The sequence below is a fragment of the Hydra vulgaris genome, chromosome 04, assembly GCF_038396675.1.
Source record: "Hydra vulgaris chromosome 04, alternate assembly HydraT2T_AEP".
Taxonomy (NCBI): Eukaryota; Metazoa; Cnidaria; class Hydrozoa; order Anthoathecata; family Hydridae; genus Hydra; species Hydra vulgaris.
In genome coordinates, this window is record NC_088923.1 from 47,626,607 (window position 1) to 47,652,500 (window position 25,894).

Below are 25,894 nucleotides of genomic sequence, written 5' to 3' on the forward strand. Positions count from 1 at the left end.
TGTCAAAGAAATGTTCATTTTTTTGTTGTTGAAATTCAACCATAAATGATGATCAGACATCAGACAGCAAACAAAGAGTGAAGACAAAAAGCTTTTCTCAATGATATGAACACACATTGAGACAAGAAAATCACATATTTCCTTCTTGAACTTGTCAGTTTGAATATCAGTAATCCCATACTCTTAAGTTGCTGGAGATCATACTTTAATGGAAAATCAAAGCCAGTTTGCGTAATTAGATAAAACTATTTTGAATAATGATGTTGTAGTTTTGGCATTTGCAGGATAAATGAACTTAGCATAGAAGTTGTGTAGAAGTTCACCAGCAAAGGAGTTATTGGTTTATCAGTTTGAAGAGAAACTGAAAAAAAAGGTTTGCAAGGATTCATTGATAGTATGTAAACCACAGGTAACAATAATGTCAATCAGTGTACTAAATCCATTATTTCAATGTTCTTCATTGAGCATTGCCTAAAACAGTTCATTCACATTTGGGACATCCATAGACACCTGAAACATTTTTCCATCATTAAAACCAGTCATGCAAGATTTAAACATCTTTAGAATACCTGGGGTTGCAGCTTTTCCATGAACTCTAAAGTATAATATCTTGTACAACCAGTATTACTCTCTTAATTTCAATATAGCACATGTAAGTCCATTTGACCTTTCTTCACAACTATTGTAAGACTCATCAAAAAGATGTACAAAGTTATTCAGCTTGTTCAGATCTTCTATAGGAATTTTTTTTAAATACGGGGCAAGACTATAAGTTACAATATAGCCAGAATTTGTTTGCCACAGGAAAAGTTTTTGGCAATTTTGCTATCTAGAAACATTGAAGTAAATTGTTTGGACTTATTCTCACTTTATTGAAAAGTATATTTGCTTTGAACATCAAATTAATTCTGCTTTCAAAACTATTTCGTTTTGAAACATATCTGAAATGTTAAATAATTAGAGATTATATATATATATATATATATATATATATATATTTATATATATATATATATATATATATATATATATATATATATATATATATAAAACAAAAGGACTTCAAGTTATTATAGTTAAACAATTAGCTGCAGAGAAAAAGTCAAAAATGGAGAGAAAAAATAATTAAAAAAGAAAGAATTTGCTACAGAGAAAAAGTTATTGAATGAAAAAGCGAAAAGGGGGAAAAAAAAACAAGAAAATTTTGAGGAAAAAAAAAAAAAGTTGTAAATGAAAAAAACAACTCATAAAATTTAGTCTGAAAAGCAAACACTGACAATAATTATAAAATAACTACTGATTATAATATTATAACTATATTATAACTGATTATTATAAATAACTAATGAAACTCTTTTTTTAGTTTAAAAACTTAAAGGTACTAAATAATAGAAATACTTTAAAATTTTTAATTCATAATAAATGATTAATTATGAAAATATTATTTTATATTTTCATTACAGTATACTTAGTGATTATTAAATACTCTTTCTTTTTAATTTATATACCTAAAAACGTTAAATAGAAAGTTACAAATGCATTATTCTTTCATTTGAAACCATAAGCGTGTTATGAACCTAACACTAAAGCAGATTTTAAAATACATGCTAAGTGTCAACAATATATATGATAAATTTGAAACACATGAACACAAGAATGATAAACTGCACATTAAAAGTTTGATCAAAAGAAGTACATATATGTTTGAAATTTCAGAGTTGAAAACAATTTTAAATCAACCGATAAAGTATTTCATTGATGGTTGAAAAAATTCATTTCCAACTCATTTCCAATTCATTTCTTTTTTTTTAGTATTCTAACTTATTATAATAAATTTTGCTAAACTCACGTGGAACTAAACTGATGTGGAAAAGTTCCTAATAATATTCAACAAAATTATTTATTTAATTTTTGAAATATTAATTAGCATCGAAATAAGGTTTACTTTTTTTCATAAATAAAACCCCACCCCTTTTTTAATTATATAATGGTAGAATACATATCAATATTTCAAAAAATAAGTAAAAAAGAAAATTTTTTTAAAAGGATAACACTTTTCAATCATGAGTAAAGATCAACCCTCGGAATAAGGAAAAATGAGATCAGCAAATTATTGCCGACCTCAATCTTTTAGAGGTCAGCATCAGGTTTGCAAAAAAAAAATTTGATACAAAGGTTTTACCATAAAACATTAAAATAAGATCAGCAATTTTTTGCCAACCTCAAACACTTTGAGGTCTGTTTGCCTAATGCAGATCCTAATTCTCAAACACTTTGAGTCATTGCCTAATGCAAATCCTAATTCTGAGAGCTGAAAGATTATGAATAAAGAAAAATATTCATAAAACTGATTTTAGAGAAAGGAAGGAAAGAAAGAGGGGATTTAAAAATGCTCTCTGATTTTAGAAAATTGTAATTGAACAATCTCTTTTCCAATGAAACTGCTTTTTGCATGTCTAATAATATCTTAGATATTGATAACCATATTAATATAAGAAATACATATAATACTTTTTCAAAACATTCAAAACAAAACAATGGTAAAAAAATCAGAGTTAGAAATTGTGAGAAAAGGGATCATTGCTCTCTGTAAAAGAAAATTCACAATTGAAATTATTAATCATTTAATGTCACGGATTTTTAAATAACCTATACACAAAATACAATTAATTTAATTAATAAAAATATTTTGCAACAGGTAACAATTCCAAAAAGTTAACATTATCAAATACCCGTCTTTATAAACAAAAACAATCAACAACAAAAAAGATTACGTGTTGCATCTGTGCAATGACGCAATGCAAGAAGAAGATCACCTGATTCTTCATAATGCAATGACTTACGCAACATCTTCTCAGCATGATTTATTAAGAAATCAAACTGCACTAAAAAAAAAATTGCACAAAAATCTACTAAAAAGATTCCAAAATAAGACTTTTTTTTTAACACAATCTACTAATATACATGTTAAACACAAATTACAAACTACCACATGAAAAATGACAAGGTACTTACATAAATTTTGTTTAATTTTATATGCGGTGTGGGATGGGATGTAATGTACATACGTTGTTGTATGTGTGTGTATATATATATATGTGCGTGTGTTTGTATATACATGTACATATATATGTGTGTGTATATATATGTGCGTGTGTTTGTATATACATGTACATATATATGTGTGTGTATATACATTTACATATATATATGTATATGTATATGTAAATATATATATATATATATATATATACAAATTATAGTAATAGTAGTAATATAGATGCTGTAGCGAGTTGAATCGCGAAACAGATATATGGTTATTAGGGTTATGACATTTTGACTTTTAAAAAAAAAAAAATTTTCTGTGTCATAAATCAATAAACTTTTGTTAGAAAACATTGAAAACATGTTCAATTCCTCTAGGTTGTAAAAAAAGGTCACCCCCCAATTAAAATTACAAATCGTCATTTATTTAGTCTTGCGACTGCTACTACTAATACGTGCGGCTTTGCTGAAAAAGAATATTTTAGAAAGGAGCGAATAGCCAAAATTTCTTAGGAAGTCACCAAATTGTGGAAGAATAAACTGAATTTTCCTCATGTATTTGATCAAGTTACACAAGCAAAGCTTGTTAAATACTGAAATGTTATGATGAATGTGTCAAGCAAGGAAACTAAAAACCCCTTGATGAAATTTTTGGTATTACTATATAGTGGATGGAACATGGTTATTTTCCAAAGACAAGCAATTGTACCATCTCCAAGTGGAAAGCAAGGGAACAGTGGGAAACTCTACAGGCCAAGCGCCCAGTAAAGAAATGATCCACCCCTCTAAAAGACAAAAACTGTTTAATTGGTCACCCAACACATCATCTTACTATCCTGGTTTTAGTGATTCTGACTCTGAGGCTGACGACAGTGAGTATAAAAACGATGAAGAAGATGAGATTACTCCTACACCAAGCAGAAAACATCATAAAAGCAAAATTGCAGTCAACTTGGTGACCTACACTAGAGTATCAACGAACAAAGTTGCTAACATATGCAAGCAATCGGCTCATGAAGGCATTGACATCCCAACTCCGTGTCAATCAGCTATTTACAAGTCAACAATCAAAGAAGCAATCAAGCCGAAAAAAGAAATGATTGAAAAGTTGCATACGGAAAGTTGGTCCTTACACTTTGATGGCAAGCACATCAATGGAATCGATTATCAAGTGGTTGTCCTTAAAAATGAAAGAAGAGAAATCAAATTGGATGTCCTTGGCTTGGTCGATGGCAGGGGAAAAACTATTGCTAAATGATTTTTTAAAGTCCTCGATGAATTTCACCTATAAAATTCAATACAGATGATTGTTGCAGAGACCACCAGCGTTAACACTGGAAAAAAGAATGGTGTTGTTGTAATATTGCAACGAATGTTCACAGAGAAACGCATCAACAAACCTCAGTTTATCAATTGACAACACCATGTATTAGATAGAATCCTCCGTTTGGTGATGGATGAAGAACTTGGAAGTGAAACACAATTGCAGAACATCAAATATCCATTTATATCTCAACTGTTGAAGGAGTACGAACAACTGAAAACACAGCTTGATAATGGAATAGAAGTAATTCTCAAACGTCAGGCTGGAGAGATGATATGAATTTTTTATTTCATCTCACTTGAGTGTTCTGATTTTTTGATGAAAAGGGACATTTTCCATTGATCAGGTTTTAGAAATTGCCCAACATCAGCAATGCGAGGTGGAATTCCAGAGTTATACTAGTCATCCTGGCCTTAATCTTAATTCCTTCAACAAGGATAGTTCTGCCGAGAGTCAATTTATATTGTATGGCTGGGCAGACCATTGGTTTACAGACCAACTGTACAACGAAAATGACTTTAATAACTTGGCTAAGTACTGAATCCATACAAAAAGGCTTTAAGCTCTTTGAAAAATCACTGGAAAAGAGAGCCATCCATACTACAGATTCCGAGAAGTAATCAATGCGCAGAGCGCACAATCAAAATAATGAAGGAAATGTATTCTTCATGCAAAAATAAAAACAAATTGCACCTTCTATTCCTTCTATGCAATAAGCAAGTGCAAGAGCAAGGTCAACGGCCTGAGTCATTGTTGGATTGAAAATTTATTGTATTACAGGACTATGACATTCTAAATACATTTGAATACATAGTAGTACTTATGTCAAAGTCGATTTTTCAATGGCAGGATAAACCTTTTTTCAAATGATATGCAAATAATAGTTCATTTTGTGCTTTTTAGGTAAAAGTTCATCAAACTGCACTACAGGAGCATAGGGTTGAAAAAAAGTCATAACCCTAATGATTATATATGTGACAGCCTACACTACTCTTTATTTTATAATAATTAACAATTTGTTAAAAATTAAATAAATTTCACAAAATTATAAAAATTCATAAAAATCTATCAAGTCTTGCTTTAAAAAAATTCAAAGACTGTGCATTCACCACATGAATTGGTAATGCATTCCATTCATTTGCAATACGGTTTCTAAAGAACATTTGTTGAGATGATAGATGCGGTAGTGGTGTAGTGGTAGAGCGCTCGCTTCATGAGCAAGAGGTTCCGAGTTCGATTCCTGCCACGTCCCTGGTAGTACCGCGCTCAACTTGTTTCTCCGCGCAGCGGCCTTGTTCGTCAAGGTTCGTGTTTTGGAGTTAAAGAGTTGAGAGAGGGTTATAACCACAAGTAGCCTCTTCATCTGTAGTGGCCTTCTCGGCCTTGGGGAGGTGAATTAAAAAAAAAAAAAAAAAAAAAAAAGATGAAGAATGCTTGAAACTTTCTTTTTCAATTTTTAGATTATGATCTCTTATTACTAATGCTGGTCCGTTTGCTCGTAATGATGGTGCAAATTGTTGTGGTTTAAACAATGTAATGTGATCTTTTGTTCAATAATTTGTACTCTTATATTAGATCACCACGCTAATGTCTAGTCTCCAACGTAGTCAATTTCATTTAGGATAGTCCTTCCTCTATGTCATAATGCAGATGTTTAAGATTTTGTTTTAGTTTGGTTGCGTGCCGTTGGATTTTTTCTAGTGTTTCGATATCACCTTTCAAAGTAGGATTCTATACAGGGATTGCAAACTCAAGGTGAGGTCTGACTAGCACTGTGTACAGAGTATGTATCATTTCTATATTTAGATGAGTGAAGATACACTTGATGACTCTGAGTGCATTCTGCGCTTTTGCTGCTGCTGCATTAACTTGACTATGCCATTTGATGTCTGATGAGATTAACACGCTTAGGTCACATTCTACTGTTGTTTTACCTAGTTTGTATTCAACATCATTTTCTGTCATCGTATAGATGGTTTGAGGGTTCTTTTTTAATATTGCACTACTTCTTGTTTAACTCCATAAACCATATACTTGTCCATTCGACTAATTTGTTGAAATCTTTTTACAAATTGATTGTAACTGGAATGTTTTTTATCATTTTCATTAGCTTGCTGTCGTCAGCATAAAGTTTGTGTATACATTGTAGTGTTCCTGGTACGTTGTTGATGAATATCAAAAACAAAAGAGCCCAAAGAATATATATACATTTATATATATATATATATATATATATATATATATATATATATATATATATATATATATATATATATATATATATATATATTTGTTAATTCACCTCCCCAAGGTCGAGAAAGCCACTACAGAAGAGGAGGCTACTTAATTGTGGTTATAACCTTCTCTCAACTCTATAACTCCAAAACACAAACCTTGACAAACAAGGTCGCTGTGCGGAGAAACAAGTTGAGCGTGGTACTACCAGGGACGTGGTGGGGATCAAACTTGGAACCTCTCGCTTATAAAGCAAGCGCTCTACCACTACACCACTACCGCATATATATACATATACATATTATACATATTCACATTCATGTATGTATATATACACATATACATATATATATATATATATATATATATATATATATATATATATATATATATATATATATATATATATATATATATATATATATATATATATATATATATATATATATATATATATATATATATATATATATAAGGTTTGTGTTTGAATGGGATGGAAAAAAGTTGCAAAATAACTAGTAACAGTAATAATATGTAAATCAGATACATAGTACGCAACAGTCAAAAATATGGTACTTTATATAAATATGGTATCAGAATTTTGTAAAAACTCAAAACATGCTAGTTTACCTTTAGATTATATAACATTTCATTAATTTGTAAATGAAATAAAATCAACAAAAATTTCACACCTGCTTTTCTATCTGATGATCTCCCATCATTGTTTGTAAAACTGTTATTAAGCAACGCCTGAGTATTGTTTGGTAGATCAATAAGATCATCTTCATTATCATAAAGTTTATAATTCATTAACTCTGTGCTACTAATGGAACTAGTTCCATTGCTTTTAGAGCCAATAGAATTTCGTGCATCTAATGGATTTTTAGAGCCAATAGAATTTTGTGCATCTAATGGATTTTTAGAGCTAATAGAATTTCGTGCATCTAATGGATTTTTATAATTGTGAGATTCTGAAACTTCAGTGCTGCTAAATGAACTAGTTAAATTTTTTTTTGAAGCTGTAGAGTTTGGTACATCTACTGTATTTTTTTGTTTTTGATGATGACAAAATTCTAAAACCTCAGCACTATTAATGGTTTTATTTGGATTTGGTCGTGTAGAGCTTTTTTTATCTGATGAATTTTTTTGTTGATTATGAGCAGAGTCTAAAACATCAATGCTAGAACTCCGATTCATTTTTGATTCTAAACTACTCAGTGTTTTTTGATGAACAACCAATTTGGCTTTTTGTTTCTGCAGAATATTGTCATTTAAAACTGTTGGTGTAATGTACTGTGATTTAAAAATTGATGAATCACCATTTGTTTCATTTTGAAAAATACTATCCAGTGAGTTGGAGCGTAAAGATGTATTAGGCAGTAATTCTTTTTTCAAAATTTGTTTTTTTGGACTTATTACATTTTTGATATCAACAAATTTCTTCCTTATATAACTGTTCTTTTGGGAATTTTCTAGAACATTAGTCTGGTCAATATTCTCTGATCTTCTGTCAACTATGCCCATTGATTTTTCAATTATGGGGAGTGGCCTTGTATTAACTTTTTGCACATTAGAACCAGGAAGAGAAACATCTGACCTATAAGCAGGATTAATACCTTCATTAGCTTTGTTGCTCCGAAAGGATTCAACCTCTTGATTTTCTTTAAGTGAACTATCAGGTAACACAAGGCTAAAGTCATTACTTGAATTCTGACAAGTTTTGTTAACGCTCAAACTTTTTGATCTAAAAACATTAAAAATTTAGTTTAAAAAAAATTTCTCTAAATTAATTAACTAATTTTAACTAAATTTTTCAGTCTCAATTTAAAATATAGTTTTGAAAAAAAATTTTAATTTAAAAAAAATATATATTTTTTTGTGTGGAAAAAAGCATTAGCTTTTTTACTTTTTGTGACAAGAAAAATATTTTCCTTTTAATGAAGATAAGTTAATACAAAGTGTTGAATCATTACTTAGTGTAAAATACAAATTTTAAAAATACAATTAGAAAATAATATCAATATTTAACTATCAAAACCATTTTTTACCTGGATGACTCATGATCATTAGGTTTTGAATCTTTACTGCGCTTGGTTTTTCGCTTATGCTTGCGATGGGGTGGTGACTTCGGTTTTGAAAGAAGCATTTCCTTTGACACAATGTTGATGGATGTTGGTGCATTACTTACATCTACAGGACTCCCATTAAAATTAGCATAGATAACAAGTAGAGGTTGGAACCGATTCCGATAACACTTTTCAATTACACTGGTCCAACTATGACCTATCTATAAATTGAATAAATATTGATTTTTAACTTAAATTATATTATTTATTTTATTTCAAAAGATTTATTATGAAATAAATAACAGTTTATAAAAAAAAAATTACTATAAAGCACCCCCACACACACACACACACTTAATATAAACAAAGAAACCTGCCTATTTAATATAAATAAATTATTTAATATAAATAAAAACTCAAAAAGCTTTAAAAGAATCATTAAAAAAAAAAAAGCCCCCAAAAAATAGGACAAAAATTCAAAATGTAGATAATAATATAGAAAATATTTAACCAACAGTGAAATAAAAAAAAATGTAGAAAATAATATTAGGTTAGTGATAATAACTATAAACAAATAAGTAGCAGCCACTGTAACAGCTTCCTCAAATGTAGTGACTTCTTTGACTTGACAGTGGCCTTTGACTTAGAGATGAATGCAGCAAAAAAAAAATTACAAAAGAAATGATAAGCAATTAAAAAAATGTAATAAAAAAAATAAATAAAAAAATGATAATTATAAAAAAATATTATGTAGTTAAATATTAAGTTAAAAAAATATTTAAAAATATATAAAATATTTAAAATATATAATATACTAAAATAATTTTAAATTGAAACCTTTTTAACATGAGCATCATCAAAATATATCCACTGTTTTTCTGTTGAGTTGTAAAAAAATGAAGTATAGTGTTTCCCGTAGTAACAAACAACACCAACAACTTTTAGCTCCAAGTGCTTGCATTGATGGTCAGGAATATTATCAAATATCTATTAATATTTTAAATCATTAACTAGTCAAATAAATATGCAAAACATTACAGATAATAAATTTTATTATGATAAAAATTAATTTCATAATTTGAAAAAATTAAACCTAGTATACAAAATATAACAAACAACTCAACAACTATACACACATTTTTAAAGTATAAAGAATTCTGGAAACAATCGAATACATCCAAAATATAACTTGAACTTGGAGAATCAGTATCCCAAATCACTCCAACTGTCACTAACAAAAAAAAAAAAACTTTTGTTAGATTCAACACTTTAGTGAAATATGTATTGGCAACTGATTAAAATATGCATGTTTATATATATATATATATATATATATATATATATATATATATATATATATATATATATATATATATATATATACATGTATATATATATTGGTTGTCTTTGATAAATATTTGTATGCATATATATACATATATACATTTATAGAGTAGCTTTCAAAAATATACAGATTTTTATTAATGGGTTTTAATTATCTCATAATTAGATTTTAAATGATTAGTAGTTAAAAAGTGTTAGAAAATTTATTTTCTGAGTTAACTAATCAATTAGCTTTCTAAAACACTTATTGGACTTATTTATTCTTTATGAGTAATTTAATTATAAATTAAAGCAACTCTATTAATTATTAATTACTAAAAATGTGTCAAAATTATAAGGTAAATTAATTTAAACTTAATAACTCTTAAATAAATGATACTAGAACTCCGAAAATTCTTTCTTTTTCAGTTGTTAAACTACAAATAAATTCGAAAGAAAAAAAAAAAATTTTGTTTTTAGTTGGTTTTTCAAGAGATACTTTAATTGGTTTTTTGAACACCTGAAGCAGAAAAATGGAAAGAAAATCAGTACCACAAGTAGTCAAATGACAAATAGTTGATCTATCCAAATATAACAATAAAAGTCAACAAGAAATAGCAAGATTTTTCACTATGCAATGTCCAAACAACGTTGAAAAACTACAAACTTTGAAATGAAGTAAAAGATTCACCAAGAGTTGGCAGACTTATTTTATCAAAGAGTGAGGAAAGATCCTAAAATTAGCTACAGAGAACTGTCAGCTAAGTTTAGTACAAAGGCTGGTTATGTTAGTTATAGCGCAGTTAGAAAGTGTCTTAATAAAAAAGCTTTTAATTATTATGTTGCTTCCTGAAAACCGTTTTTAAAGTTTTAAAGGATTAAAAAATACAAGTGGTGTAAACAAAGAATTTACTGGTCGTAGAAGATTGATTTAATGTCATTTTTAGTGATGAATAAAATTTTGAGGGGGTTGTAAAACTGTAAATCAAGAATTATCAATAAAAGATTTGCTTCAGAGAAATATAAAGAAAGATTTTGTGCATCAAAAGTACAAAGAGGTGCCAGCTTGATTGCTATTTGGGAATGCCTTTCTCATATGGAGATATTTTCAAGTGTTTCTACAGGAAGTATTAAACAGTATAATTACAAAGAGAGAATGTTCAGTATTATTACAAAGAGAGAATGTTTAGTATAATTACAAAGAGAGAATGAAAAATCTTGCTAAATTATTATATAACTTGTTTATAACTCGAAAGAAAAAGGTTTCTAAGGCAACAAATTATTATTCTACCCTGGCCAGCACTATGACCAGATCTGAACCCCATTGTAAATTTTTGGTCATAGATGGATATGAAATTATGAAGAGAGAATGTAAATAGTGTTACACAATTTAAACTTGCATTGTAAAAAATTGGAATTCCAAAGGAATTATGTAAGCATCTGATTCTGATGTCAAAACTTATTCAAGCCTGCACATGGTAAAAAAAAATCTCTTCTTTTTTTTTTCTTTCTAAAAAAGTTTGAAATAAGTTTAAGCAATTGCTAAGAAATCTAAGTAACTTAGCATTTTTGAAAGCCACTGTGTGAATATATAAATATATATATATATATATATATATATATATATATATATATATATATATATATATATATATATATATATATATATATATATATATATATATATATATATATATATATATTAGGGTGGTTCAAAAAACAACTTTTTTAAAAATAGTCTGCTGCACTTAACTAAATGTGTTTTATATAATACAAAAACACTAGGTTTAAAATTTTTTTGAATAAAAAATATTCTTAGGGGTGCCTCAAGACCCTCAAAAATTTGACAAGCCCCTAATATTTTGAAGAAAAACCCATTTTTTAAAATATGTCAACCTGGTACTCAAAAGAAGCGAAATTATATAAAAACTTCAAAATTAATAATTAACTTACATAAAAACATGCGAAAATTTGAAAAACATTGAAAAAACTTAAAAATATTGACTTTTTTTATTTTTATTTTAAAAACTATAGTTTTTAGAAGATTATACCAGAAAAAAATATTTTTATGTAAAATGATTATTATTTTTGAAGTTTTTATATAATTTCGCTTCTTTTGAGTACCAGGTTGACATACTTTAGAAAAACTTTTTTTTTCAAAATATTAGGGGCCTGACAAATTTTTAAGGGTCTTGAGGCACCCCTAAAAATATTTTTTATTCAAAAAAATTTTAAACCTAGTGTTTTTGTATTATATAAAACACATTTAGTTAAGTGCAGCAGACTATTTTAAAAAAAGTTGTTTTTTGAACCACCCTAATATATATATATATATATATATATATATATATATATATATATATATATATATATATATATATATATATATATTTATATATTCACACAGTGGCTTTCAAAAAGTGCAGCAGAGTGTACATAAATAGGTAGCATGCAGGGAGGGATAGGGATAGAATAGATCGACTGACTTAAAAAGGTAGAACATGCAGGAAGTGTATATACACCGACTGACTTAAATAAGTAAAACATGCAAAGAGTGCCGCTACATTAACTAAGGATTTGGCTTGGACAGATGACTTATTAATTAAACTAAAAAAATTTTTTTCTGTTTTTACGTTAAAAAAAGATACTTTAGGTTTTTCTTGTTTGTTTTTTTAATTTGTTCATTTTACTTTTTCTGGCCTTCTAAATTAATTAAAAAAAAAAAAGACAAAAAAAAGAAGCCTATTTAAAATTTTAATTTTCAAGCAACTTTGAATAAACGAGTTCAAGCATGACAATTCAACTTTGAATGAGTTGGATAATAACTGTTTACAATATATAGAACAAAGTTTTTAAAAATTGGAGACTCAGATATCATTTTCCTGCTAGCAGGAAAACAAAATTTAGTAAATAGTTCAGAGAATAAAGAAAAAAGTTTAAAAAAAAACGCATTAAGACTGTAACAAAAGTCTAACCATTTTTCCTAGGTGGAAAATTAGACCTAACTTCAATGATAAAATAATAAATTGAGTTATCTGAGAGTAATGGAGAATCAGAAAGTAACTTGCAGCATCAATTGTTGCATCAATACCTTTCAATAATAAAGTGACGTTTGTTCTCAAGAAAGTTGTTATTTTATAAAAATGAAAGCAATATTTACAATAAGAGCTAGCAGCTGCTAAAGGAGAAAACTATGGAGTAGAATGAAGCTTAACTAGAAACCAAAAGAAATAAAAACTCTCATGACTGCCTAAACCCAGTAAATTATAAAAAATAAATTTTTTAGTAGAGATAGAAAGAAATTAGACCAAGGGCTATCTTAAAGAATATCATAAAAAGAATCCTAGATAGGCTTGAGGTAGCAGTAAGAAGTTTGATGATAGGGTGTGACTAAAAAAGAGGTAGCAGATAAAAATTCACGTTTTTTCATAGCATTTTCCAAACCACACAAAGGAGATCAAGGAGAGACTGAACACAAACTAGAGGCAGAGACATGACATCAATCAGGGAGTGAAAATAAGTTGTCTCTTCAGTATTATCTTGTTCTATCTACAAGTGTAATAAATAAAATGTTCTATCTAATATATAAAATAAATTCAAAAAAAAATTATACATAAATAAATACAATGTTTTATGTAATATAACATATTATATCAGGTAGAACATTGAATTTATATATATATATATATATTGTGTATTTAATTTATATATTAGATGAAACATTTTATTTATTACATTTGTAGATAAAACAAGATAATACTGAGGGGACAAAAGTGATAGGGAAAAAGAGTTCAAAAGTATAATAAATAGAAAGGCTATCAAATCAAGCTAACTCAACTTATTAAAATTAAGATTTATTATAAACAAGTTATATAACAACACTCAAGTGTATGTTAAATAAATTAACGCCTCAACCAAGTAAAATTTTTTGATAATAGTAATAAATTATAAAAACGTTAATACAAAATCAAAAATTACTTAAATATTTTAAAATGTGATAAAATAGTCTAATAACCAAACAAATTGCTCAGATAAGTTTTTCTTTATTAAGTAACATTTTATAAAAGTTCGTTTAAGTTTTAAAAAATCCAATAAAAGATCCACAATAATCTAACAACCATAAAAATCAAAATGGAACAAAATGTTTAACTTTTTTGCAATGCATGCACATTTATAGAAACTACAAACCTTGTTTTAAAGCTCAACTTGAAATTTATGTGCGCGTTAAGCTATTTTACAAACGCCAAAAGTGATTTTGGTTAAGTAATTTCTTACAAGTTTTTTTTTATATATAAACTAGTTAGAAAAAGTCTTTCAGACAATAAGATAAAAGAAGTAAGTAATGTTATAAAAACCATTTAAATGTTTGAATAATGATTATGTAAAAAAGTTTGTTTTAAAAGTTTGAATGACAATTATGTTTAATATAAGTGCTATTTACAAAATGAAATAAATTCAGATAGAATTAAAACCAAACAAAATATTTATTAATTTTAGTTTTTTATTAATTTTAATTTTATTTAAAAATATTCCCAAATATTGTTTCATAATAAAAGTTTACTTTAAAAAAAAATCGGTTTATTTTTACTGATATTATTTTCTTCAATTTTTTATACTAAAAATTAAACTCCTTAAAAATGTGTTATAAGTGTTAAACCCTTTTTTTAATATAAAAACTTTTTTTTTAATTAGGCAAGTAAAAACGCAATAATATAAAGGGTACTTGGAAACTAAAAGTAATTGCTGATAAAGTAATTAAATACAGTTTTGATTTTTGCAATAAGTTATTTCTTATTTGTAACAACCTATCTTTTTAAAAATAAAAAAACATTATTTGTAAAGCTTTTAAAAAAAACTTTATTACATCAAATTCACATTAAATTCACTGATGCATTTAGCATTTTCTCTTTTTTTTTTTTTTTACTTTTCTTTGCTTCCAACAAGGCTGCAAGCAGCCACTAATTAAAGTTGGAAGTTACTGAAAAAGAAAAGACGAAGATTGTAGAGCAAGATAACGATTGACGGACAACTTAAAAGATTGCAAATTATATGAATCAGGAAAGCAAGATAAAGGAAGCGAATTCCAAAGAACTGATGTTCGATGAAAAAAACTAGACAAATAAGCGTTTTTGGAGCACTTAGGAACAGTCACAGAAAAAGGATGACACTTAATTGAATAACGAGTAACCCGAGAATAAATTTTAGTAGATGGCACAAGAGACGCTAGCTCTTTAGAGCAGTGCCAATTATAGTATTTGTAGAAAATAGAAAGAGAAGTAACATTACCGCAATGTGATAATGGTTGGAGGTTGGCTGCAAGAGCAGGTCCAACTATGTTTACAATGCGTTTTTGCACCTTGTCTAAAAGAGAAAGGGCATCATTAGAAGATCCGCCCCAGATACGGCAACAGTATTCCATACAAGGTCGGATTTGAGATTTATAGAGATAGAGAATAGAATCCGTAGTAAGAAAGTGACGAGCGCGATAAAGAGATGCAACCTTAGCAGATGCTAATTTTGCAACTGATTTGATATATGGTTTCCAAGAAAGATTGGAAGTAAGAGTTAATCCTAGAAGATGAAGAGTAGGTAACTCATCGAGTACATCACCGTTCATAAATATAGGAAGATCTAAATTATTGCGATAACGATTGGCTGAAAAAATTGAGTTTTATCTGAATTAAAGTTCACCAGCCACTGTGAGCCCCATGCTGTAGCAGAAGTGAGATCCTTTTCAAGCTCAAATGCCCCCTTTAAGCAATCAGAGGGTGTTGGTTTCTTATCACGACAAGAATAAATGGTAGTATCATCAGCAAATAATGCCACCTTAGATGTGAGAATATCTGGAAGATTATTAATGTAAATTAAAAAGAGTATAGGGCCGAGGATAGAACCTTGAGGAATCCCTGAAGTTACAGAATAAGAAGAAGAGTGCTGTCCATCGAGGACAACTTTTATACTACGATTGGAAAGGAAGGATTCAATAATCTTAAAGATGCTACCAGATACACCATAAGAAGAAAGCTTATGGAGAAGACCAGCATGCCAAACTTTATCAAAAGCTTTTGAAATGTCGAGAGCAATGGCCTTAACCTCTCCACCTTTATCTAATGCATGATAAAACCTGTCAGTTATTACTGTTAACAAATCAGCTGTAGAACGAGAAGATCGAAATCCATATTGATGGTCAGAAAGTAAGTTATTAGATTCAAGATGAGAAATTAAGTGTTTGTTAATTAAAGACTCAAAAACCTTGTTTATGATAGGAAGAAGACTTATGGGACGGTAGTTAGACGAATCAGATCGCTCTCCAGAAATTTTGAAGATAGGGATAACAGACGCTGCTTTCCAGCAGGCTGGAAAACAAGACTCTGATAAGCACTTGTTGATTAGTTTTGAAAGTTTAGACAACAGCTCCGGAGAACACTTCTGCAAGAAAATAACAGGTATTTTGTCCGGGCCACAAGCTGTGGAAGAGTCCAGGCAGGAAATCACTTTAGATACGGATGCTGGAGTGATATGAATGTCAAGCAATAGATCAACCTGTTTGTTGACAATATCAGGTAAAACGCAACTAGTGGAATCAAGAAATGATATTGATAAAAGTTTTTAGAAAACAACTCGGCTTTGTCTTTAGGTGAGGTGACAAAGTCTGAACCATACAAGAGAGGTAGAACTATAGATTTCCCCTTATTATTGATATTATGAAAGATTCTCCAGAAGTCACGAGAGCCTAATTTTTGAGATGAGATACGAGATTTCATGACCTGAGAATAGCGGGTTTTGGCATTAGACAAAACCTTTTTACAATTGTTTCTAGCAGTAATAAACAGACGTCTGTTTTCTGGAGAATTGTCTTGCTGATAAATATGGAAGTAACGGTTTCGATTGGCAATCGCAGCAGCACAGTGTGAGGAAAACCATGGAATAGTGAGGCTTGACCTGGAATCGTCGAGAAGGAATAAAAGATTCCATGCCAGCCTGAACCCACAAAGTTATGTAAGAAGCACATTTGTCGACAGGAAAACGATAGATTTCTACCCAAGGGCCATCACGAAGAAAATTACGGAAAAAATCCCAGTCAGCTTTACTGTAGTTGTAAGAGGTTTGATAATAGGGGGATTCAGGTGATGAAGAAGTATAAGATATTAGTTTTAGAGAGATCGAACTGTGATCAGAAGCACCTAAGGGTGAATGTGGAGAAACTGAGCACTGACTAGGATCAGAAATAAGACATAAGTCGAGTAGAGAAGGTAGATGATTCGGGTTGTCAGGAAAGCGAGTTGAAAAGTTGACTATTTGAGTTAGGGATTGAGAAAGGCAAAAGTTGTAGGCTTTAATGCCTGCAGAGTCACTGACACTAGAGCCAAGCCATTCAGAGTGGTGAGCATTAAAGTCACCGACAACAACTATATTAGCTGATGGATAAAGAGAGAGGGCTTGGTCAATATGATCAGAAATAACGTCAAAAAGAGTGCAGTCTTGAGATGAAGGAGAGCGATATAGAACAAAGAGAAAAGCAATAGAGTGAAGTGGTGCTAAACGAAAGCACATGAAAAAATAGTCTGTGGATTCAAACCTAGTTTCACGACAAATGGGTGAATTCTTATGAATGTAAATGCCCAGGCCAAGCATGTGACTATTGGAGTCTTTACAAATTAGAGGAAGATAACCATCAACACTAAGATCACAAGATGAGACAGCAGAACTCAAATTAGTCAAACAAAGCGCAAGTAGGTCTGGTGAACTTTGCAAGAGATAAGACTCAACAGAAAAGTTAGTTTGAAGACCACGAATATTAGTGAATGATAGGTTTAGAGAACTTGGTGATGATGATGGTTTTTTGTGTTTTATAGTTTTTGGTACTTTATTTATTTTTAAATTGGATTGAAGAACTTGACTCAAAGCATAGATAGTACTCAGAACACTGTTTAATAGCCCAAGCAAATGCCTCATTACTACTAATAAACCCTAAGCCATAACAAAGGGCTCCAAATGTGGCCTCCGCAATGCACACCAAAAGTACAAACAGGGACACCATCCATGCGCAACATGGCACTGTTAATACTTTGATATTTTTCAGCTGATGATGGAATCAGCCTCTCTGAGAGCTACCACAGAGTTCGGGAAACCTGACTACCAGCTGGCCTCAGAACCATAAAACTGAGTTTTAGAGCTGTACCTTCATTAGGAGATTATAGAATGAGTTGCCTAGTCATAAAAACAGAGACACAAGCAAAACCCATGCATTGAGTCAAGAAGATCCAGCATTCAACATTCTAAACTGGAAACAATGTAATAAAAATACATCTGCGCCAGCCTAATAGATGAAGAAGGGGTGCGAAGCTGGTCAACAGATAGAATCTGTTTACCCCTTAAGTCTTTGCCTAGGAGGCCTTCTACAAGACAGTAGCCGGGTGCATTTAACATCTGCCCAAGATGAGTATTTTTATCGAGACACCATCTTTAGCCTTTACTCAACCAAGAGCCCCAAGGCAGGGGGTGTTTTAAATCGGAGTTGGCATCTGCTAGCCTTTGCCTAAAAAGGCGTATCCTACAAGGCAGCAGGATATGAAGCAGATTGTACTGGGTTACATGTTACCAGTAGCAGGATAACCTGATCTGACAGAATTTAAAAAATCTGATCTGACTGAATTTAAAAAAAAATAGATTTACTCGACCTTTACATATAAATCTTAAATTAATAAAAAAAAAAGTTCTTTTCTTAACAGAATAACAAAATGCTTTTACTCAAAAATGTTTTTATAAATGTTGTGACAATAAATGCAAGAAAATAAGTTTCATCAAAAGTTTTTAAATTTTGAGTAACAAATCAATTTATTAACAGTTTATTATTTATAACAATTTATTATTTAAAACAAGGCCTGATTTAGCATATCTTTATTTAGTTTTTAAACATGCTAATTTCTTAATTCATAAATTGGTTCTCATGTCTAAGCAACTTATAATAATTTTCAAGTTAGTAAAAGGAAAATGTTTTGTGCTCAATGTGAAAAATATAAATTATTTTAATTTTGTTACATAAAAACATCAGTTTTAACCTTTTTTAGTTTTTAAAATTAAAGTTATTGGTTAAAATTTCATCATATGATATAGATTTTAGAAACTTTTACAGAAATCCATAAATAATGGCAAATAACCCTCCGTAAAAAACTTTTGCTAAAAATAATTAAACTTTAATTAAAAACTAAATACCACTATAAGACAATAATTAATTTTTTTGTGAATAATTTTCAAGATTTCACCAATTTATAAGGCCTTTTCTGAGACTTATTTATTTTATTTATCGGAAAACTCATTCACAAAAGTCTTGCTTTAGTGTCATTCTTTGAAGATTGATATGAGTAAAAACATTTCAAAATTTAATTTGAAGTCTTATGTTTAAGATGTTTGGTAATTATTTACAACACTTTTGACAATAAATTTTAATTTTACATTTTTATTTACTGAGATCTCAAATATGTGTCATAAATTGATTTTTTTAAATTAGTTTAATTATGAGTTTAGTTCAAAAACTAAAAGATACCACTAGATTCCATGGTAGTTTTAACATTTTCCCATTGAACTATTGTTAGTTCGATCGAACTAACAATAGTTCCTTGCTTTCATTCATCATGAAAAAAATACATTCAGTGTCTATAATTCAAGAATTAATAACTAATCATGATAATTTACTCAAGGCTCATCTACGTGAGTTTTGTAGACTGGAGAGTCTATACTATGAAAGTATTGACAAACCTGATATGATAAATCTAAAGAAAACTCTAATAATATTTAAATGTAAATTCCAAACAAAGCATTCAAGAACCTTCTCTAGACTTCTGGAACATGAGCGAACTTGGATGGACAAAGATGTAACAGTTGACAAAAAAAAAAAGTTGCAGCAGGTCCAGGTAGAAAGTGCAAGGACTGGGAAGATTTAGGTGATAAAAGTTCTAAGGTAATAATAAACCAATTAAATTCAACCCAGTTTAAAAAATAGTTTACGCGCTTAAATATTAAATACTATCTTGTTCAAGGTTGCCAAATTAGCTGAACATCCTGCTTAAACATTGGCATTAGCTTCAATAAAAAAAGCCACTAGAGATCCTAACAAAAAAGACTTTGTTGTTTGTATGAAAAGTGCTACAAATTCTGAAAAAGTTAAAAGCACGGAGATGAGTTTTCTGATAATAATCAAAGTTAAAGATGCCTTGAGCTTAAAAATTCAGCGTGACCTTTCTGATGAACAGCCTCAAATTATTCGAAATTTATTGATAATACAAAATGCAGGTATCCTTCACTTCATGAAATTAAGAGTGAGAGACACAAATGTTATCCGAGGGTTTAATTGTGTCAGAAACATCTGCTTCAACGCCTCTACATACTTACTAGATTTAATCTAGTAAGTATGTAAAGTATCTACTCTACTAGATTTAACCATGTTTGATGGTAAAGTGGTTAATGCCCTCATTAACACTTTGTCCTTTTAATCATGTCATGTTTGCAGAGCTAAGCCCAATGAACTTAATAACACAGCATTGATAAGATCTAAATCAATCAATGAAAAAGCTTTATCTTTGGGCCTTTTTAGCAAACAGGGTTTTGGCAACACTAACAACGGGAACACTGCCAGAAGAGCATTTGAAAATGTTGAAACTTTAACTGATATAACAGGAGTGGCAGTAGATGTAATTATTAGATTGAGGACAATCCTAATATCAGTATGCTCCTGTTATGAGTTGAATTCTGAAAATTTAGGCCAGTATTGCTATAAAACTACAGCTCTTACACTCAAAAACTATTGCTAGTATGTGATTCCCCCAACGGTTCATAAACTCTTGCAACACGGTGTGCAGATATCTGAGGCATTAGAGCTGCCAATTGGTTACTACTAAGGAAATTCGCAAAGCTAAATTGAACCATACAGCCAAGATATCTAGAAAGAATGTTATGATAAACCAGTACCAATACCTCTTAATTTGAAGTGATTCTGTAATATCAAACATTTGTTTCAAAAAATACAAGTTTGAAAATGGAAAAAACTCTAAGACGTATATACGTGTGTAGTACACAGGCAAAAATTACATTAAAAATATGTGGTATTCTATTTTATGGTATTATGGATCAAAGAATCGAATTTTTTTATTTAAATCATATTTTGCGCACATAAATGACACTTACATCTGTAAGCACGCATTGTACACATCATAGGTATGGGTAAAAATTATTTTTAATAGCAAATTTAAATTTTTTGACCCAAAATACAATAATATTGATGTATCACATGCTTATATATGATAGTTATATAACTTTTGTCATTTTTTCACCTTTCCGACTCACTGTGCCATGATAGGAGAAAGGCTCCAGTTAGGCAGATAGAGCAGATCCAAATACGTTTACAATACGTTTTGACTTAAAGAAGAAGACTCAGTGAGAGGGTTGCCATTCACAAAGCAATATTACAATGATATTAAATTAAAGCTACTATATTACTATAAATTACAAACTTACAAACATCTGGGCAATTGATAAGAGTTGTCTTTGTTAATGTTGTGTTTTTACCACTGCTGCGATATGAACAACGTTTTAAATCCTTGAAAAAAAAACAAACGTTTCATTACAACAATATTTGAGTGAAGGGGGGAGGGGGATCATTTTTGGTACAAATAAATTTTTTTAGTACTTATATTAAATATTTATTTAGTATTAAATTATTGATATTTGGATAACCATTTACTTATTTTACATTATATATGACCATTTACTTGTTGTACATTTAGTACTTTTTACTTTTTTATACTTAAAATAAAATAATACAGTATACCGGACATGCTTTCATTTCTCCAGACTGAATAGACGATTTCAATAAATCCACCAAAACATTAGGATTGCTAACATCTTTCTGAAAATTTTCACTAAAATAAAAGATTGTTGAATAACTCTTTTATCATTAGGATTTTATTTAATTTACATTTTTGTTTTGTTATGTGTCTTAGTTGAATGTTTGAGTTGAACTGTTTGAATGAATACAAAAACAAGAAACTTCACTGCAAAAGTTTTTATAACAAAATAAAAAAAACAAAAATTTAAATCCAATCAAAAAAAATTTTTAAGCTTTAAAAACTTTAAAAAATTTTTTTAATTTTTATTTAAATGTTATTATTTTTAAACTTACAAAAAAAAAATAAAAAAAATAAAAACTTAAAAAATAAAAACTTAAAAAATAAAAACTTAAAAATAAAAACTTAAAAATAAAAAGAACTTAAAACTGCAAAACTTAAAAATAAAAAGAACTTGAAAAAAAAACTTACGAAAGAGCCGATGCTGAAACATAATGTACAAATTGATAATAAGACTTTGGTTCGCCTGTTGCTTTACACTTACACAAAACCTTAGAAATAATTTAATTTCAAAACTTTCATTAAAATTTTTATCAAAAGAAAAAGAAAAACATTTTAACTTAAAAAGACATGGTATTGTGTTTAGAAGAATTTTTGGTTATATTTTAATAAAACAATAATTTATAGAAATAACCATGGAAACCTTAGCATAGCTAGAGTTTTATAGCCATCAGGAAGTGGAATGAAAAGCATCAGGGAGAGTTCTTAACTTGTGGTAATAATGTGGACAACTAAAATCAGAATCTATTTTTTACTAAATTTAACTGAACAAAAATTAACTCAGTAATAAAACTTAATTTTAGTTGTTAATAAAACATCTTAAAATTTTGTTTAAACCAAAACATAGTTTATTAGATAAGTGTTTTTCAAAATTAACTAGTTTTGACATCATATTATACATGACATTTTGCCTACAAAAATGAAAGTTTTAAAAAAGCATTTTAGAAACCAAAAGTTAAATAAAAAGTATTTACAAATGAACTAATAAATAATTACAAAATATCATTAGAAAGTCTAAACTGGTTCTATATAGCAGTTTTTTTTCACGCTTTTCCAACTTTTTTGCTTTTAACATTTTGAAAACTTTATTTTGAAATTTATAATTAGATCGAATGCAGATCTATCATATGTAAGTAAACAGCATTTTAAAGATTTTTTTCACGCTTTTCCAACATTTCCAACTTTCACATTTAGCATTTAAATTACATTTAGTTTTTAAATTACACAAATCTCTATTGTAATAATTAAAGAATAAAAATTACAAAATATTTGAATTTGAAAATTTTCGTAAAAAGTAACTGAAAGTTTTTTGTTTTAAAATAACTAAAAAAAAAAAAAAAAAAAAAAAACATTTTTTAAAAGTGTAAAACACTTTCACATTGTTTAAGTTCAGTATTACATATTTTCAAGCTGATAGTAAGGTAAATCTTACAAAAATATATAACACACATATAATATATTTTTGTACATATTAGACATATAGTCTTATACATGATAAAATATCTATATACTTATTATAGTATACTATTATTATTATTAATATTATTATTATTATTATATAAACATATATAAGGCTACATATTATGCAAGATAAAAGGTTAAAAACCTGTTCCAGTATGTGCGATGCAAACTTTTGATGAGGAATACAGTGCTTTGCTGCACAAGTATCTTCACTTTCTGTGTTTGCTATGTGGCAATGCAATCGATGAAGAATATTCTCCTAAAAAAAAATTGTGGTAATATAATCGGGGATTCATCGTAGAGGGCTCAATTTATAAGCAAGAGGTATAGAGATCAAACCGCTCTAGATTTTTGGTAGGTCAACTTTTTTTTCCATGGAGCGTCAAGTTCTTCAAATTTTTTGTTTAAGATTTATAGAAGGTGGGTTATATGACAAGAGGTGGGTTATATGACAAGATGTGGGTTATTTGATAAGAGGTGGGTCATATGTCAAGAGGTGAACTATATGACAAAAAGGTTATATAACTTTATTTACTTTTACTTTGGGCTTTCAAGTTATTTACTTTAGATTTTAACAAACTGATCTAAATTTGATAATAAAATTTAATAATAGTTAAATAATTTCATCTAAAGTAATGTTAGTACCATTAAATTACACCTGTTATTTTCATAATTTAAAGACCTATTATGAAAGTCTCTTGAAAAAAGACCTAAAGCAAGGAAAAGTGTATTATTAGTTATTGATTTTTGCATCGGTTGTTAACTAAAACTCACAATTTAAAAACTTTTTAAATATTCTTTCTTAAACATTACTTGCTAATTTATTGGTTATCATGGCTTTTAACATTAAAAATCAAATAATTCAAACTATTTATTTTCAAACAGGTAAAAAATTTTTTAAGGTATGGAACATGGAGACTTTTTTATTAGCACTTATTGAAGCAGCAAACAACAAAGTGTTTGTTGTATCCAAAATATTTACTTGCTTGCTCCTTTCAAAAAAATTTTTGGTCTGTTTTTGGATGTGAAAATACATTGTAATCTTATCAATTAACTTTGGACATTTTTGTACAGGATTAAAATTTTTAATGCATGAAAAAATCATTAAACAAAAAACAAAAAAAATTTAACAGATATTAAATTAAAAAAAAACAACGGAAAAACCCAAATTTACCCAATAAAACCCCAAAACAAACCCCAAAAATCTTTATGCAGCAAAGCATTCACCGCTTGCTTTATTGCATAAAGATTTATGCTCCCCAAAGCGATAAAAATATCTCTAACATGTGGAACATGAAAACTTTAAGTAATTCAACTAGTGTTGGCAAAAACGCGGGTTATTTTTAAAAAAACTTGGCCCAGTGGATTTTTTTGTGGGTATTTTGGGGTTTTATTGGGTAAATTTAGGTTTTTTTGTTGTTTTTTTTAAATTTAATATCTGTTAAATTTTTTTTGTTTTTTGTTTAATGATATTGAAAATTTATATAATTTTCTACTTTGAAACATAATTTAAAACCGTAATTAAAAAAAATTAATTTCACATTAAATCTGCTATATATTGGTTTATTTTAAACTTGTTTTTCTGCGCCTTGGCCTTGTTTATAAAGGTTTGTATTTCGGAGTTAGAGTTGAGAGAGGGTTGTGACCACAATAAGGTAGCCTCCTCAACTGTAGTAACCTTTTCAGACAAAGGAGTTAAATAACATAAAAGATAAAAAAAATCAAAATCTATAAAAATATTTGAATAAAAATTATGATGAATAAAAAAAGCAATTGAGTAAAAGTAAAAGCTAAAACGCAAATGTTCATAGCAACAGGGTTGCATGCTCATAGAAACAGGGTTGCAAAAAACCTATGATTTAAATTAGGTTTATTAAAATTTATTATTTGGTTTAAATTAGGTTTTTATTTAAAAATGCAGTATTTAGTTATCCTTTTAAATTAAAAAAAGCATAACCCATTTTATTTGAGTAAACTATATTCTTTATCAATATTACTGTTATATTTCATCAAAATTATTCAATACATCATTATTTAAGGTCCTATATATAAATACAAGCTTTGCTGCTTTTTCTACCCCCAATTGGTTTCTTAACTTAGAATGAACAAGGCCAAAAGTTAAAAAATTCTATCGACTCCAGCACTAGAAGCTGGTGCATTTAATAAACCTTCAATAACCACTATGTTACAATCCACAACTTTTATTTTTGTTTGATAAAAATGATAAACTAATCATTAAATTTTTAAAAATTTCAACAGAGTCACTTATTTTTGTTTGATCTCTTTGCAACTTATCTAGAGCTACTGCAATTGGTTTTAATATTTTTAATAAATCTTCTGTGTTTCGCTTTATCTGTATATCACTTTTTTACCAATCATGGGATCCAAGTCTTTATTTTTTCAAACATTGTGAAAATGATGCTCCAGTTGTTGACATATTTTTCAAGTGAATCACATACAGAATTCCAGCGAGTTTCAGTAGGAAGTGGCAATTTTGTTCCTCCACTTAATTTATAAATTGCTCCAGCTTGATGATT

The 25,894-nt window shown here is 28.7% G+C and overlaps 1 protein-coding gene across 2 annotated transcripts in view; it reads right to left on the minus strand.

Annotated features, from left to right (window-relative positions):
- LOC100208218 (inactive ubiquitin carboxyl-terminal hydrolase 54) overlaps positions 1–25,894 on the minus strand; it is a 65,360-nt gene that overhangs the window by 11,390 nt on the left and 28,076 nt on the right. For both annotated transcript variants that reach the window (XM_065796507.1, XM_065796508.1), the window contains exons 5-13: positions 23,503–23,616; positions 22,308–22,387; positions 21,821–21,911; positions 21,508–21,589; positions 9,807–9,901; positions 9,508–9,657; positions 8,653–8,891; positions 7,297–8,348; positions 2,775–2,885 (exon numbers count right to left, since the gene is read on the minus strand). In XM_065796507.1, coding sequence (XP_065652579.1) covers positions 2,775–2,885; positions 7,297–8,348; positions 8,653–8,891; positions 9,508–9,657; positions 9,807–9,901; positions 21,508–21,589; positions 21,821–21,911; positions 22,308–22,387; positions 23,503–23,616 — 2,014 coding nt within the window. The remainder of the gene's footprint in view (positions 1–2,774; positions 2,886–7,296; positions 8,349–8,652; positions 8,892–9,507; positions 9,658–9,806; positions 9,902–21,507; positions 21,590–21,820; positions 21,912–22,307; positions 22,388–23,502; positions 23,617–25,894) is intronic.